General features: G+C 43.2%; 1 protein-coding gene across 6 annotated transcripts in view; it reads left to right on the top strand.

Moving 5' to 3' along the window:
• SLC36A1 (solute carrier family 36 member 1) overlaps positions 1–16,977 on the top strand; it is a 67,564-nt gene that overhangs the window by 34,699 nt on the left and 15,888 nt on the right. For all 6 annotated transcript variants that reach the window (XR_015768210.1, XM_028106602.2, XM_028106603.2 and 3 more), the window contains 7 exons: positions 2,783–2,873; positions 3,741–3,829; positions 4,285–4,380; positions 6,620–6,704; positions 7,114–7,332; positions 12,000–12,098; positions 14,686–14,852. Coding sequence is in view for 5 of the 6 variants with exons in the window: in XM_028106602.2 (XP_027962403.1) it covers positions 2,783–2,873; positions 3,741–3,829; positions 4,285–4,380; positions 6,620–6,704; positions 7,114–7,332; positions 12,000–12,098; positions 14,686–14,852 (846 nt within the window). In the remaining variant the exon portion in view is untranslated. The remainder of the gene's footprint in view (positions 1–2,782; positions 2,874–3,740; positions 3,830–4,284; positions 4,381–6,619; positions 6,705–7,113; positions 7,333–11,999; positions 12,099–14,685; positions 14,853–16,977) is intronic.

Below are 16,977 nucleotides of genomic sequence, written 5' to 3'. Positions count from 1 at the left end.
AACATTAAAGAGGTTTGCAGAAAAAGTAAATTAATGCCATTTTTTATTTTGGAAAATAGAATTACTTTTCATTAAAAATCTGTTATTTTAAAAAATAATAACAATTTAAGGGGTACCTGGGTGGCTCAGTCGGTTAAGTGTCTGCCTTTGGCTTGGGTTGTGATCCCATAGTCCTGGGATCAAGCCCCGTGTCGGACTCCCTGCTCAGCATTGAGTCTGCTGTCCCTCTACCCTTCCCCCCCTTGTGCTCTTTCGCTTGCTCTCTCTCACTCTCTCAAATAAATGGATAAAAATCTTCAAAAAAATTATAACAGTTTAAAAAATCTGTTATTTATATTTACATGTAATTTGTTATTTTAAGTAATTAATATTTTTTAATTTCTCAACTTTTACTTGTAATGTATATCACCAGACATAATTCATATAAGCAAAGCTATTTGGTATCCTCAATAATTTATAAGTATATAAAGGGCTCCAAGAAAAAAAAGTGTAAAAACTACTGATTTAGAACATAAACAGAACTATAGAGATTTGCAAGTTTCCCTCCCTATATCCCCCATAGTTAAGACTTTGCAGTCTATGGAGTTTATTTTGTGATACCCTGTGGTTTTGGGTGATCCAAGCTTGGGGCCAATGATTAAAAAGAAAAATGTTAGCCAGTTGCCTAGAATCCTGGTGTTTTAGAGCTGAAGAGATGTTGGCAAGTATGCTGTCCTATCCAGTCCCCTCATTCTACAGCTGAGAGACAAAGGTCCAGACAAGGGAGGGGAATTGTCATATGGAGTTAACTGGCAGAGCCAGGGCTAAAAGGGACGTGATCTCCTACAAAACCCAGCTCAGAGGCATTTTGGGGAGGCCTCTGGTAGGCAGGTGAGTTTTGCTATAGTGCTTACTTTTTGCCTGAGTGGATCAAACATTTGCTAAGATAGACATTTGTTTGGCCCATCGCCCTGCCCATAATTTATTGGTCCCTTGGCTGCTGATAATGAAGGAGTCACCCCTGTACCCTTGGTCCTTAAGCTGTTTCCCCAGGATAGTCCAGGAGAGTGCTCAGCCTTTTCTCATTTAGATTCAAAGACATTTTCTTGATCTTTCCTGAAGAGCTTTGGGACAGTAGGAAGGTCAAGAGGTTTTCTTCCTGGAGGTAGGAGAAAGGTTACCAAAAGTAAAATTCCATTTCAGAGTGTAGAGAGGTCATATTTATTATGGTCTTTATGAGTTAACACCTCTTATTTGCTTTCAGTTGCTACTGAATTGCAGATGTGAAGAAATGTATGGAAGCATCATTTAGGAGGGATTTAGGGTATTTGTGCAAAAGAATTTCCAGACAGTGCCAGAGGCCAAATCTTGAATGAGTCTGTGATTGGGGGCAAAGTGATGCTGTATTTGACCTGTTTTGTATCCTAGGGGTAACAGGATAGAAAATGCAGCAGATGAGGGTACTTCTCTGCTGTCAGTCCTTTGAGGAGTTCCCATTCTCTACAGATTGCTCACCGTCACCCCACCCAAGTGACCACAAAACTGACACACTCTTCTATGTTGGTGCCCCGAGTCTCTCTCTGGGCTTGTGTTCCCAGGCCTTTCTTCGCCATGGGCACACTGGCAAGCTCTGCCTATCCTGCTGGGCTCAGCTCAGGTCTCCCCTCTGTGAACCCTCACCTGCTTCCCCCTCCCCCTCCCTGAGCACTGTTCCTGGGCACTTCTTAAGAAGACATCTTTCTGTCTGGGTGGTTATTAATGTATCTGCCTTATTTCTATTGAGACATTATTAATTTCTAGAGACTGAGGCCCATATCTGATTCATACTTACTTCTACCACTGTATTAACACAATGTTTTACATATAACGGATAGTATTTGCTGAGTGACAAAATGAATGAGGATGCATGAAAGGCTTTATAATTACAGCTTGAGGTGGACAGTCTGTATAACAGGTGAGGGGAAAATCTGTCCTCAAAGCAGAAGGATAAATTAGGTGACATTTGAAGAGGGCTTCTCCATTCCTAGGACTCTGGCATTTGACTTTTTTAATTTTTTATTTATTTTTTAATTTTTTCAAATTTAATTTAATTTAATTATGTTATGTTAGTCACCATACATACATCATTAGTTTTTGATGTGGTGATCCATGATCCATTGTTTTTGTGTAACACCCAGTGCTCCATGCAGTACATGCCCTCCTTAATACCCATCACCGGACTTTTTTTAAACACAAAGTACACCAGGGACTGGCTGATTGTGGTACCATATTCCTTTTGATCTGTTTACTTCGCATAACATTTTCTGTTATGGGTTCTGGGCTTCTATTTTTTATTTCCCTCATCCTTCTCTTACACCAGTGTCTGTACTTCACACTTAGCTTGTCATCCTCTGTTGCAGTTTTGGATCTGAGTCTTTACAGTGGACAGCTCTGGTGAAACATAGGCCAGAGCCACTAGGAAAGGATAAAGTGCCTACAGAGAGCCCTGGTGTCCCTCTGGTCTAATCTCCAAGAGAGCTGGGGTTCTTGGAGATGCCACAGGGAACAGAGCTTACAGCACAGAGGCCAGGAGAGGACTCGGGGGTCAGACTGCCTGGGTTTGAATCCTGACCAAACTCTTTACTAGGTGTGTGACCTTGAGCAAGTGTCTTCCTCATCCATAAAGTAAATACATATCTCATAGGGTTGTTGTGGAAATTGAATGAGATAATGCATGAAAGCACTTAGCACAGTGCTACATGATTAATAAATGTTAGCTATCATTATTGTTAACGTGCCCTTGTCTACTTTCTTCCCACTTCAGATGGTTCCAGACTTTGATCCACCTGTTAAAAGGCAACATTGGCACAGGACTCCTGGGGCTGCCTCTGGCAGTGAAAAATGCTGGCATCTTGGTAAGTGTCTGCATTGGCAGAGGGAAGAATCATGACAAATTTTAGGAGATGGTGTGTGTTTTTTTAAAATCTATCTCATTTAAAACATTTAAAAATGGAGAGCTTTTTAATTCAGCTGAAGAAAGAGCAAAATTCAGGTGTTCATTCACTTAAACATATTTATTGAGGGCCTTCTGTGTGTTAGATGTTGTTCTAGGCTCTGAATATTATTGGTGAATAAAAAGGAGATTCTTGCCCTCCTGGCGCTTACTCTGTGGTGAGGAGGATGTACTTAAAATGTCTCAGAGAGTTTCTATCAATAATATTAACTAATGAATTAGTAACAGAAGTTTGTTAGTTTTCTACATAGTCCTTCCACACCCCACCCCTAGGAGGCCAACTCTGAGAATTTTACTTTTTCTTTTATGATTCATCCCCTATAGGCTATAATCTAAAGCCATTTGGTTTCTCTAGAGCTGGAGATAGCTCAGAGATGTGGATGGCCCTTAGCTAAGGGCCGTTTTTCCTGGTCTGGCATTGCTCTAATGAGAACTTTCCCCTTCCCTCCACCCCTTCACCTGTCTCTTCTTTCCAGACCACAGGAGCCTTCTGTTTGGCTGATTTATAGCTGTTTTGGAACAGCCTTATCTTGTGTCATTCTGTTCCACGAGGTTAACTCTTTTGAAGGCGTGCTAAGGTTCAGATGGTGCCCTTCTCACCAAGCTGATCTCCATGATCACATTTCTCTCTGTAATGCTGTGCCAGAAGTTCTGTCACTGGAAGGTGCCTTAGTAACGTTTTGATCACTTCCAAATCCAGTCTCCATGGGCTCACTCCTAATTCTACCTGCTTGTCTCTCTCTTTCTTGTCCGCAACACCTGTCTCCAGATGGGTCCCCTCAGCCTGCTGGTGATAGGCCTTGTAGCTGTGCACTGCATGGGTATCCTGGTGAAATGCGCTCACCACTTCTGCCGCAGGTGAGAGCCCTCTAAGCTGCCAAATTGTCCTTTTGGGTTCTGTTACTAGCACTGAAAGAGAGAACTTAGGCAGACCACTCTAAATTCTTTGTGCTAGCTAAAGGTGACTGCTAATTATTGCAGCACTCCCTTTCCCTGGTTATTTTTGTGTTCTTTTTCAGTTTGTTGTCATCTGTTATATTTAGTTATGTCCAGAGGACAGAGACCACATTCTACTTCCATGTGCTTTGTAGTATTTACCCCACTGAAATGATTCTACCAGGTGGCTGTTAATTATAAGAAAGTAACTGGCCTGTCGACTTAACATTTTCTGGTCCTTGAAGGCATTAGATGCAGGACTCAATGGCTTCTCCAGGGTGACAGGTGGGGAACTGGCCCCGGTCTCAGTGAGCTACCTTTGTTCTGTCACTTATTGTCAAACCCACATACTCTGCCCTTCCTCTCCCCAACCCCAGACTGAACAAGCCCTTCGTGGACTATGGGGATACAGTGATGTATGGACTGGAATCCAGCCCCAGCTCCTGGCTCCGGAACCACGCACACTGGGGAAGGTAACCAGTTTTCTCTTTTGTTGCTGCTGTGAACTCCCAGAGTGGAGGCCTTCAGACAGGGAGGAGAGATGTGGCAGGTAGTATGAGCAGTGGAAAGAGCATTGGGTCTGTGGATTTGGCTTCTAGCTCAGATCTGCCAGCAGTCATCTGGTGACCTTGGCTCTGTGACCCCTTTCTTCTCTGGTCATTGGTTTCCTCATTGGTAAACTGGCCGTTCCAGCTTTGGCAGTCTCTGACGAGTGATTGTTTTTTAATTCACTCATTTGTTAAGTAAAGATATTTAAGCACTCTCTTATAAGTGGTGCAGAACAATTCTGGGTATTGGGAGGAGGGCTCCTCCTGGGGTAAATTATGTGGTCCTGGCTCTCTAGGGGCATGTAGTCTCTGTAAGGAGAAGGATGTGTGGGAAGCTTGAGGACAAGAGATCAGGAATAGTCTATACCAGTAGAGAGAGTATCATGAGCTAGCAGTGCATCCTAGAAACTCAGACAGGGAGGAGATTTAAGGACTATTGCCTGTGCCAGATGAGAAGTGCACACGATAGGTGCTTTAAGGGAAGGACACTGGGCAGGAGAAGGAAGTCTTCAAGGAAGAGATGAGCTGAGCTAGAACCAATGGTTTATTGGGGAAAGACACATTTCAGGAGATGGGGGGTGTTTGGAAATTTCTCCTTATGGTAACTTTTCATATGCCTAGAGGGAAATATCTAATTTTTGTTTCCTGTTTGAGTAAATGATATGTGTATAGGTAAAGAATTGATATCATTAGGTGCAGATTCCTTTTTCTATTCTTTTTTATTTTTTTTTAAGATTTATTTATTTATTTGAGAGAGAGGTAGAAAGAGAGTGCACTTGTGTGCATGAGGGTGGGCAGAAGGAGAGAGAGGATCTCAAGCGGACTCCCCGCTGAGCACGGAGCCCGAGGTGGGGCTCCGTCTCAAGGCCCTGAGATCATGACCTGAGCCGGAATCAAGAGTCAGATGCTAACCGACTGAGCCACCTAGGCGCCCCTCTATTCTTTTTAAATTTAAAGCTACATCAAAGCTCTGTTCTCCAGGAAAACTTCTTGGTCATCGGGAGGCTTTTATAGTTCACACGTAGTCAGCTTCCTCCTGTGATGCAGGTTTATTTTGCGATTCTTTCAGCAGGGTCATTCTCTGTGACTGGGAGAAGCCATAGTGCCAAGGGGCCACCACTGGTTGGCTGGTTGGCTGGTGATTGAGTCTTTCTTCCTCCCTCCTTTCCATCGTTTTTCTCTTCTCTCCTATCTTCCCCTCTGTTTTCTCTCTTTATGCCCAGCTCCCACCCCTCTTTCCCCATCCCTGTTCCTTCCTTCCTTATTCCCTTACTTTCTTTCTTTAATGAAGTTAATGTGTGTTCATGGTAAAAAAAAAAAATTGTTTTTGAGCAAAATGGGCATTCATAAAGTGAAAAATAAAAGTATATGCTGGTCACAGTCGCATGGGTATACTTCTGGAATTTTCTGTATGTATACAAACATACACATGTTCTTAACCTTTTTTTTACACAAATTGACCATACTGTGCATACTATTTCGAAATTTTTTTTTTCTATTGAAGGTCATCCTAGACGTATCTCTGTCAGCACATATGGGTGTAACATATTCTTTCTCCCTGCTGTATATTGCTCCATTTAAGAATGGTCTGTCATTTCGTCATTTTCCTTTCGATGACCCTTTAGGTTGTCACCAGCTGTTGTTGTAACAGCGCTTCCACCAGCAGTCTGTTCTGGAACATCCGTTCCTGTGTATTTATGTTGAGAGTAGGTTGGTTCTTGGATCCAAGTTATAGAAAGAGATGGTGAAGGGGTCTACTTCCTGGGCTTTATGCTGAGGGCTCCCTGTAGTTTTAGAACAAACAGTGTCAGGTGGCATAGGCAGGCCGAAGGGAGGAGGACAGAGGGACTGGTCTGTGGTCCTGGTGTGTATGCTCTGCTCTGGCCATTCTGATCTTGGGATTGCCTGACCCCATGCAGCGTTCCACACAAGACATAGGAAGGGGACCTCAGTCACCACACAGGACCTTCTTCACCTTCCTCCAAAGCTCCAGACTGGTGGCACCTAGCACAATTTCTCCTCTTATCAGGGCACACTCATCCTTGTCACCTGGTGGGAAGGGTCTGTGATGACCTGGGAGAAAGCACTGTTCAAACACATATGTCCCTGGGAATCTTGCTTTTTACCCTCCTGATCTTTGTATTCTTCCCTCCGCCATCTGCAGGCACATTGTGGACTTCTTCCTGATCGTCACGCAGCTGGGATTCTGCTGTGTCTATTTTGTCTTTCTGGCTGACAACTTTAAACAGGTAGGGCCCTGGTTTAAAAAAAAAAAAAATAATGGCAAGAGATGAGTGGACTTTTAGTTTAGGATTCCTTCTAAGCCAGCTTTGGTCAACAAAAGAATTAAGATTTTTAACATCTTACATAGAATAGTGTCTTTTGCTTAATTTCATCTAAAGACCTAGGGTGTTGAGAAACTTCAAGATACCTTGTTTAGCCTCCTGTCATTAGGTAAGATATGATCAAACCCAGCTGTGACAGTTGGGCTACTGATGACAATTATGAAGATCTTGGAAGATTGTTCACCGGCTGCGGGCTTCTGTATGGCCTTGTTCACATACGGAGCCTTTAGTTAGGAGCCCCTTTTGGTGGGAGGTACACTGGCCTTTGCCATTTGAGAGGCCCTTTCTGTCGCATTTCTTCCCCTCAATTTAGGTGATAGAAGCAGCCAATGGGACCACTAACAACTGCCACAACAATGAGACAGTGATTCTGACGCCCACCATGGACTCACGACTCTACATGCTCAGCTTCCTGCCCTTCCTGGTGCTGCTGGTTTTTGTCAGGAACCTCCGAGCCCTGTCCATTTTCTCTCTGTTGGCCAACATCACCATGCTGGTTAGCCTGGTTATGCTCTACCAGTTCATTGTCCAGGTAAGAGCCAAGGCTCTCCCTCTGCCTGTTATATAATCAAAGAAGCAAACGAAACAAGTAAGTGGAACATAAATAGGGATATGTTACTTACGTGTGGTATATTTATATTAGGGGTTCTCAACTTTGGCACTAGTGACATTTTGGGCCAGATAATTTTTTTGCCATGGGGGCGGGGGGGCTATCCTGTGCAATGTGGGATGTTTTGCAGCATCCCTGGTTTCTACCTAATAGGTGCTAGTAGCAGCCATGCCCCAAGTTATGACAACCAAAAATGTCCCCAGACATTGAAAAATGTGCTGGGGGCTGGGGGTGGTGGTATGTGTGTGTATGCAAAATCATCTCCATTGAGATCACTGCTTTAGACTTTTTTCCAATTGGATAGTTAATGCATGAATCATTGTATAATGGGAAAATAGAAGAATATTAAGGTGAAAACAAAAATCAACTTCTCTAACAATATTTAGGTAAAATAATTCCTTACCACTACAGTTATATATTTATTTGTCAAAATTATAAATCCAGTTATTGTCTCCCCCCCTTACAGAGCCCATGTGGGCAGGTGTGTAGGTAGTACAAGAGAGGACATCTGTATGTTGATGGGTAGAAGACCAGGCTGAGAAAAATGTGCCCTCAAACGCTGTGGCTCTTTATAGATGAGACAGTGCATTTTGCCAAGACTTGAGAAGACGAAAAGAGTGAAAGCCAGTGAATAAAAGCATAACTTTAAAAAAGATATTTAAATTTCATTCTCTAAAGAACTCATCAGTACCTATTCATTAAGATGCAAACAGCACAAATCTTGAAAACCACATGTCCACCCTGAGTCTCTTTTTTCAGAGACTCACTGTATGTGATTGGTCTGTCTCTGTCTAGGTCTTATGAATGTATCTACACACTGTATTAGTATGTAGAGAAATATGTAAAACAAAAGTATGTCTTGTTTTGTTTTTAACATAGTTTTAAAAATTATTAGATGTAGGGGCACCTGGGTGGCTCAGCCTTCGGCTCAGGTCATGATCCCAGGGTTCTGGGATCGAGCCCCACATCGGGCTCCTTGCTTGGCAAGAAGCCTGCTTCTCCCTCTCCTGCTCCCCCTGCTTGTGTTCCCTCTCTTGCTGTCTCCCTCTCTGTCAAATAAATAAATAAAATCTTAAAAAAAAAATTATTAGATGTAGTATTCATCTACCTTGCTTTTTTTTTGCCCTTCACAATGCCTCAGGGAGCTTTCCATGTTGATACACATAGTTTTACCTCATTCTTTCTAATTGCTACATAGTATTTCAGAGCATAGATGCACCATAGTTTATTGAACCAGTCCCCATTCAGTGGACTGTCAGGTCATTTATAATTTTTAGTGTTATTTTAGTATTAGGACAGTGAGTATTCTTAGGCCTTCCTTTTTGTAGACACGTATAAATACTTCTCCAAGGTATTTATGTAGGGGTATAGCTGCTAAAGAGTGTGCACTTTTGAATTTTTATATTGCCATGTTGCTTTTTCCAAAAGCTACTTAACCAATTTCATATAGACTGCCTTCCGTAGTGCATTAAGTAGATGTATTATCAATCTTTTTAATTTTGGTCAGTCTGACAGGTGAACATTGACTCATTTTCATACGGTCTGCTTGACAGTGACCTGGTCACTCACTGATATGGTTTCTAGGAAAACAGTGCGTTGTAAAACAGCTCTTCCTGCACTGAGAATATGATATAATGAATTTAGATTAACGTTGTACTCAGTGAGCATTTACTGGTTTTCCCCTGTCTTAGGAAGTCGGATGGGTGGCGGATAATTGACTTTTCTTCTGAAGAACTGGTTTTTAAAAATAAAATAAACTGCTGTCCGTGACCTGTTTTTTATGGGAATGGAAGGAGGTCCCTTGAACGCATGATTGACCATTTCCAGAGAGTTTCCTTCTCTACCTCTGGCAAATTAAGTTAAAACAAGGAAGGGTAAATAAATGCATGATTTAACTTTGTAATTAGAGATCTCAATCAGTGCCTGGGACACACCGCAGTGGACATTAAAGTGAGTGAGGCAAGCGCACATGGACGCGCACAGGTGCTGCATTTAGTTTGAAAGCACGGCAGGTCGTTGGACTGCGGTGGTTGCTGTGAACACAGGGCTGGGATGGGAATATGGGTTCCGACCGTGTCTCAGTCCCAGGTGAAGACAGTGTCCATTCAGAGCATTGTCTGTGGTGCATCATGCCACTGGCACGTGCAGATGAGGCAGCCCTGCTGATTTCTTGGGAGCGAGTATGCGCCTGCCTCTGGGTTCAGCCAGGAACCATGTGTAAGATCACACAGTGCTCTCTGCTCTGGGGGAGCTGGGGAGGATGGTGGTTTGGCTGTGTGTTTGAGTAGCTTCATTTTGATGTGGTATGTAGGTGTGTAGGTATGTAAGATGCTCCCTTTGGGTCACTTTTGTTGCTGATGCTGTTGTTACTGCTGTCTTGTCTTGGCATCTTCTTCCACTCTCCGGTGTTTCTGAATTTTTTCCCAGTCCTGAGCATGTGTGTGACTGGTGCTGTTGCTCCTCATGCACACGCCAGCCCAGGAAGCTGACTGAGGCCCTCCACCTGTGCAGGTTTCCCCTTAGCTTCATCACCTGGACTGACAGATGGCACCCAGAGGGGGCTCCCAATAAATGTGTTTATCACTGCATTTCCTTAATTCTGAGATGCAGTTTTTTCACAGGTATAATGTTTCCAAAATTGAGTACATCTTGCAATCCTTATGTACATTTAAAAGCATTTTCTCAAAAAGTTGTTATCACTGAAATTGTTAGTATCATAGAATTGAGGAGACAATATGTTGATAATGAGCTGATTTTAATGTGTTTCTTTGCACATTAAACTTTTTTCATTTAATGGATTGGGCTCTAAGTCAGTAGCAATCATTAAGTATGTAGAATTATAAATTCCTTCTGCTGGTCTCATTCACACCAGTATCCCCAGACATGTATTCTGAAATTCCCTCTCTGATACTTCAGCCAGATATGATGTATGAACCAGGGCAATAGTCATCCACTAACCAACAGATTGCTCCTGTTTCCAAGAACTTAAGTTGCACTGTGATTCAGGAATAATTACAGGGCAATTTCACTCTTTGTCTCATTGTAGAGCAAAAATATTTCTTAGTCTGTCTGCATTCCAGATACTGAAATATTTCTTTTTCTTTTCTTTTTTTTAAAGATTTTATTTATTTATCTAACACAGAGAAAGAGAGAGAGAGAACACAAGCAGGGGAAGCGGCAGGCAGAGGGAGAGGGAGAAGAAGGCTCCCCTCTGAGCAGGGAGCCCGATGTGGGACTCGATTCCAGGACCCTGGGATCATGACCTAAGCTGAAGGCAGACGCTTAACTGACTGAGCCACCCATGCGCCCCTGAAATATTTCTTATAAAGAGATCTTTATAGGCAGGGACTCAGGGAAAAAAAAAAAGGATTTTTAAAAAATTATTTGTATTTTAGGGAGACTATAGTATAATTGCTTTGAAAACTTTCAAAGAAAAGCCTATTACAGAGATTAATATTAGATCTTTTGTTCACTGATATTATTCTGTTATACTGTTAGAGTGTTACCCATATTTATCTAAATACCTCTATAGTTAAATCAATTTTAAAACGTTGTAAAGGCAGTTTTAAAATCAATTCTTATTTTAACGTAAGCTGTGTATGCACATGGTTGATAAAGCCACATTCTGAAAGGACAGAAGCTTCTTTCCCATGCTGAGTCCTGTTCCTTTGATGCTATCCATTACTGGGGGCTATTGCTCAGTGGTGAGCCAGGGAGAATTCTGTGTCTGCACCTCCTGCTTGTACATCTTTACATTGTACCTGCAGTTAACAATTGCCTTGGTTTTTATTTGCCTCTATTTTTAAATGCTTTTTTTTCTATTTTGTCCCTAAATGTTCCAGCACTCCTGTTATGTATTTATCAATAAAATTTTTCAAGTGTCCACTCATTCACAAGAATTAAGAGAAGGAAGGAAGGAAGGAAGGAAGGAAGGAAGGAAGGAAAGAGGAAGGAAGGAAAGAAGGAAGAAAAGCAGAGAAAAAAAAAGAAAAGAGCTCTTTTAAAAATCTTCCACCTTTCCTTCCAGCTTTATCTGTGTGGAGTGTTTATGTAGTTGTATTATAGTGAATATGTAAATTTAAAAAGTTAATGTTCTAGTATATCATAAGCAGTTTTTCATTTGCTACTTAGTTATCTCAATTTTTACTTTTAAAATAGTGCATAATATTCTGTGGTATGGTTGATGTGCAGTAAGCTAACTTGTTTCACTTGTTTGGGAATATTTAGGTTGTTTTTAATTACTGTTAAATAACTTTGCTCTAATTTTTTTATATTTTGATTTTTTTTTCCTACTCGGATTAAATTTCTGGGGATGGGATTACCTAATGAAAGAATTTTTTCATGCAAGCTTCAACATTTGAGTTTTTTATAGTACACTGGGCTATAGTCTTTCCCCATCCCAGGTAGGGTTTTCTCAGACTGAAGGGAAAAAAATACAAAAGCTAAATGTCCCCCAGATCATCTGTCAGATGTCAGACATTCTCCCTTCACAGGATCTTGGATTTAGGAAGAGATGTGACCTCTCTGATGTTGGAGTTCAAATCTCGAATCTCTGTATAACCTTTACTTTGTTTTATTTTCTCTTTCAGAATATCCCAGACCCCAGCCACCTCCCCTTGGTGGCGCCCTGGAAGACCTACCCTCTGTTCTTTGGCACAGCCATTTTTGCATTTGAAGGCATTGGGATGGTAAGAGTTGCACTGTGATGATCTGTTGTCCTTGGTGTCCTTTAAGGCTTGATGGAAGGCTGAGGAAATGCTATTAGAAATTATCTTCTGAAACTTACTGGCCAGTTAACGGACAGCATTTCAGGGATTCCACTGGAGTTTCCCAGCTCTAGCTTTTGAAAATAAATTGTATGTGATTTAAGAACGCTTACATTCAAACCCCTGTGTTGCACAGTCATCCCCTGTGTGTGCAGTAAGCAGTAATACGTGGCAATTGGGAATCCAGGGCCTAGAGTCAGACTGACTTGGGGTGAGTCCTGGCTCTGCCAAGGAGTAACTGTGTGACCTTTGTAAGGATGTAACTTCTCTGAGCCTTCATTGTTTGCTTCTGAAAAGTGAACTTAATCATTAGTATTTGTTAGGATTAAATAAGATATGTGTGAAGTGCTTCACATAGTCCCTGACACATAGTGAGCATTAAATGATTTTTATTTTTATTAATAATACTATTGATTTTGTTATTAAGTCAGTAAACACGCAAATTATCTCTCTGTCCTGGAACATTGATGTGCCATATTTTTTTGTGTGTAGATAAATAGCCTTAGCCTTCATTCCTGGGTTAGCTTCCCCCATCATTGCTGTGATTTCACCCAATTATTCTCCTTAAGGAGAGGAATCTGCCACTCAGTTGTACCTAATTTGATTTTTATTTATATTTTTCATAGTAAAGGTCCAGAATTCTTCTTTGAAGAAAATTATTAGTTCTGCTGGCCAAGAGCTTAGGAAAAGGGAAGACACTTTTCCTTTCATGGAATATCTTTTTATCCTCTTTTGATTTCTCAATCACTTTATATACTTTTAAGAAAACCTAGAAGCTGGAGAGTTGTTTTTTTGTTTTTTTTTTTTGTCAAAATACTAAGAAATTGCCCTGGTGGTATTGATGGAATGGGTTAAGTCTCTAACATCATAGTGGAGGCTTTCTAAGAGATCAGTGTGTAAGTTGTTGTCCTGAGTTTTAACACCTTTTGCTTTGCTCTTTCTTTGGACTTCTCAGTGCCCAGGAAGAATGGCTCCCCTTGATTCACAAACACAATGTTTCCCTGCTGCTGGGGTTGAGGCCTGAAATGGCCCATATTGCAGCAGTGAGGAAGAGGCCCCACGTATGTGGGACTGGAAAGAAAAGACTGAGTTAAGTGTGGAAAGCTGCCTGGAGACCCTGGGTTCTTAAGGAGCATTGTACTGAATAGATCATTTTTCCCTAACAGCACAGTGTAGAAGTTGCTCTTTGCATCATTTCATCAGCCAAGGCTTGGAAATGGAGTCATTCTATAATCATCATTATCTGTTACTTTAAGATTTCTCTGTTTTCTATTTTTATAAGGGGGGAAAACACTGCTGTTTTGACTCTTAGTTTGGACTTGAGGGCTATTGGGTGTGACTGGGTGAAGGGCCCCTGTTCGCTGTTTGTTCATTGTGCTCTTGCTCTCTCTGTGTTTGTGCCACTGGCCCAGGCCTGGCAGACATGGAGGAGATGGGCTGCCTGCCCTCTGGCTCTCTAGACCTCCATAAAAGGTAATGGAAGGAAAGCTTACAAACTGTTTCTAATTGGATGTGTATCAGCTGCAGCTTGAGTCCCCTGAGCTGGGGAGGGGGTGCGGTGCTGAGGCCTGGTCGGAAGTGCGGAGCTGTGGCGCCCCTCACAGCACCAGGCCTGTAGCAGACCCGCGGCGTCTGGCACAGACCCACTCTGCCTCATGGCCGCAAGTGTTTGAGGAAAAGGAATGTCATGACAAGATCAAAGACGGTTTGTGGGGCAGCTAGACATTGCCCTGCGTTGCTTTTCCTTGTCAGCCATGCCAGATGCAGTTGATAGCAGGTTGTGAAGCCTGTCAGTCACAGCTTCTGTTTTCCCTGTTCCTAGAGGAACCAGTCTTCAAAGGGACCTTTGCTTTGCTTTGGAATGTCCTCTGCTGTGAGGGAAAGGGCAGCAAGGTCAGTGGTTTGGAATAGGAATCTGGAAAGTGGGTTTTGTTTTACATTTTGTGAGCCTGAATCGCTCCATCCTCTAACTTGTGATACCCTCAGCACCCCCCTTTCTCTAAGTCAGAGGTTTAACATGTCACTGCTGGCACCTGCCCTCTTGGAGGTAAGGAAACAGTTTCTGGGAACTAGAGTGGCAGTTTTCCCTGACCTACATTTTGCATTCTTTGGACAGGTTAGCAGAGCTGTGATCTCAGACGAGGTCTGTTCTCCATTGTGCCGGGTGGGCATGAAGCAGCTGCCTCGTGGCTGTGCCAAGGGGCAGAGAGCACCCCAGCCCATGGGGACCCTGGAGCAGGAGTTCAGAGCGCTGGCCTGGGCAGGAGTCCTGGGGCCAGTCCTGCCTGCCCTTGCCCTCAGGACTTTCCCCGCTTCCACATGGGAAGCGGGGTATCTCCTTGAACTCTGAGGAAATAACTTGCCTTTGTTTATCTGTCTGGTAAAGGATAGATGTGCTTTTGGGGAATCCTGGGGATAAAGCAGTTACTTTTTCTGAGAAGATTACAATTTATTTTGGCCATTAATGTTACTTTTTCCTGTTTTCTCTTCTCTCTCACTACTCTCATAGGTTCTGCCCCTTGAAAACAAAATGAAGGATCCCCAGAAATTTCCGATCATCCTGTATGTGGGAATGGCCATCATCACTGCCCTCTACATCAGTCTGGGGTGTCTGGGGTACCTGCAGTTTGGAGCTAATATCCAAGGGAGCATAACCCTCAACCTGCCCAATTGCTGGTATGTGGGGGAGGATAGAAGCCTGGGAACACTGGATGTTGTTATTTTTTTTTAATTAATAGGTCAGAATGTGGATTTCCCTCCTACTTATACCTTTAATCAGCTCACTTCACTTTAGCCCACTGCTTCCACCCTCACCCCCGGGCCAGCACCATCCCTCCTTGGCTGTGCACTGAGCCTTTGGACCCATCCACCTATCTCAGTCTTACTCCTTCTCCAGACCTGTTCTCTGTTACCTGTATGAGCCATCTCAGACTCAAGTCAGTTGTGCATCTATCTCCTTGTTGAGATCCCTGAGGAGCTTCCCGTTGCTCCTCTGATTGAGGCGAAACCTTTAAGGTGCCTGTTGGTCCCACTCCAGTTCTAGCCCTACCTGCACCTCATTCCTACTCGGCCAGGAAGACAGTCTAGGAGTCACTCTTTTTGAGAAACTGTCTCCACTGTCTTACCCGCAACTTCCCCTCTAGGTCAGATGCCCCTTTCTTCTGCTTTTGTGGGATCCCATTTGGACCCTAGCCTAAATCTTATTCCATAGTGTAATTGTCCGTTTACCCGAACTGTGATCTCCCTACATGATCAGCTCTGGGAGGGCAGGGCTCCATTGCACCCCAGCACCCATCACAGTGCCTGGCACATGATCATCACCCAGGGGATGACTTTTGAATCAAAAGGAGGACTAAATGCGGGGACTGAGCATTTTATGAATGAGGAGATGTTCTCAGGAAGCAACTGGTGCTTAGAGGATAGACGTGGTCTGCCATGTCCAGCTCTGTGGACTTGGGCATGTCACAGCTGCTCACTGCCTCAGCTCCCCCTTCTGGAAACCAGGAGTAGTCATTTCTTTCTGCCAGGGTTGTCATGAAGACCAAATGCTATGCATGAGAAAGCACTTTGTAATACTATTCTGATGCTATCAGAAGGAGGACACTGCCCTGAGCTTTCTACTTTGGAAGAGGAATTCCTATGGAGGTGTGCGCCAAATGGATTGGTTATCAGGTGACTGAAATACCATTCCTCCCTAGAAATCTGAGCCTGGAAGGGCCAAGTATCCCATCAGTTCACTTAAACATTCCAAATAGACAGGGAGAGAGGAGGGAGAATTGGCTAGGTTCCCAGGTTCTGCTGTTCCTCTCCCATGGCAGTTACTGGCTTGATGTGCAGGTAGAGGCCTGTCACCATGGACGACGGCTTGTGGGGAGCCCTTCTGTCTCTCACTTTGTTTAGCTCTTGGTTACTGTATTTCAGGGCAACACTAAGACATACTGAAATGCTAACTAAAAAGGTAGCTGTCGGGGCACCTGGGTGGCTCAGTCGGTGAAACATCTGCCTTTAGCTCAGGTCATGATCTAAGCATCCCGGGATTGAGCTCTGTGACGGGCTCCCTGCTAAGCAGAGTCTGCTTCTCCCTTTCCCTCTGCCCCTCCCTACCACTCATGTGCGCTTGCTCTCTCTCTCAAATAAATAAATAAGTAAATAAATAAATAAACCTTTAAAAAAGATAAAAAGGTAGCTGTCACAGGGTGTGTCTGAAGCAACAGTTCTCTTTTGAAGATTAGAATTTCATTGTGGAGGGCAGCTGAGCAGACACTGAGAAGCTTGTTGAGTGCCCTGGGGATCAAAAGGACCTTTCAGGCTGGCCTGGTTGACCTGCCTGTGCATGTTTTTAGAGCTCCGATCAGTGAGGCATTGTGCAAGGACAGGTGGAGAAAATTGGGAAAAACATTTATTCAGCTTGCCGTTGGTGTTTAGCACAGAACACCCTAACCAGCAGGGGTCTGGGGACAAGATCTGTGGGGTGGCCAGCCAAGTGGTAGCCTTGCAATGGGCTAGTGTTTTCAGAAAGTCTTTCTCTTTCACTCTGATGCCTGCTTTTAAATTTCCAAATGTTCCTGTCCTTTCAAGAGCCAGGTGGTAGCTTGGCATAACTGGAGATAAATGGATCAGCAGGAACAGAAGCAGCCCACATAATCTGAAGCTATAGATAAGCACCTGTCTTCTTTCCTCTGATACTCCAAACCAGCTACTCTAATCTTTCTGCCTCCATTCGGGTACAATTTATTTAGCCATCCCTGCAGGTGACTATCCTGCTTCCAGACTTCCTGGCACTCCAGAAGGCTTTGGTGTT

The sequence above is a fragment of the Eumetopias jubatus genome, unplaced genomic scaffold (genome assembly GCF_037043125.1).
Source record: "Eumetopias jubatus isolate StellerSeaLion01/CBP00866 unplaced genomic scaffold, mEumJub1_p1.0 scaffold_5, whole genome shotgun sequence".
In the NCBI taxonomy this organism is placed as follows: Eukaryota; Metazoa; Chordata; class Mammalia; order Carnivora; family Otariidae; genus Eumetopias; species Eumetopias jubatus.
This window is presented reverse-complemented; position numbering and strand designations above follow the sequence as displayed.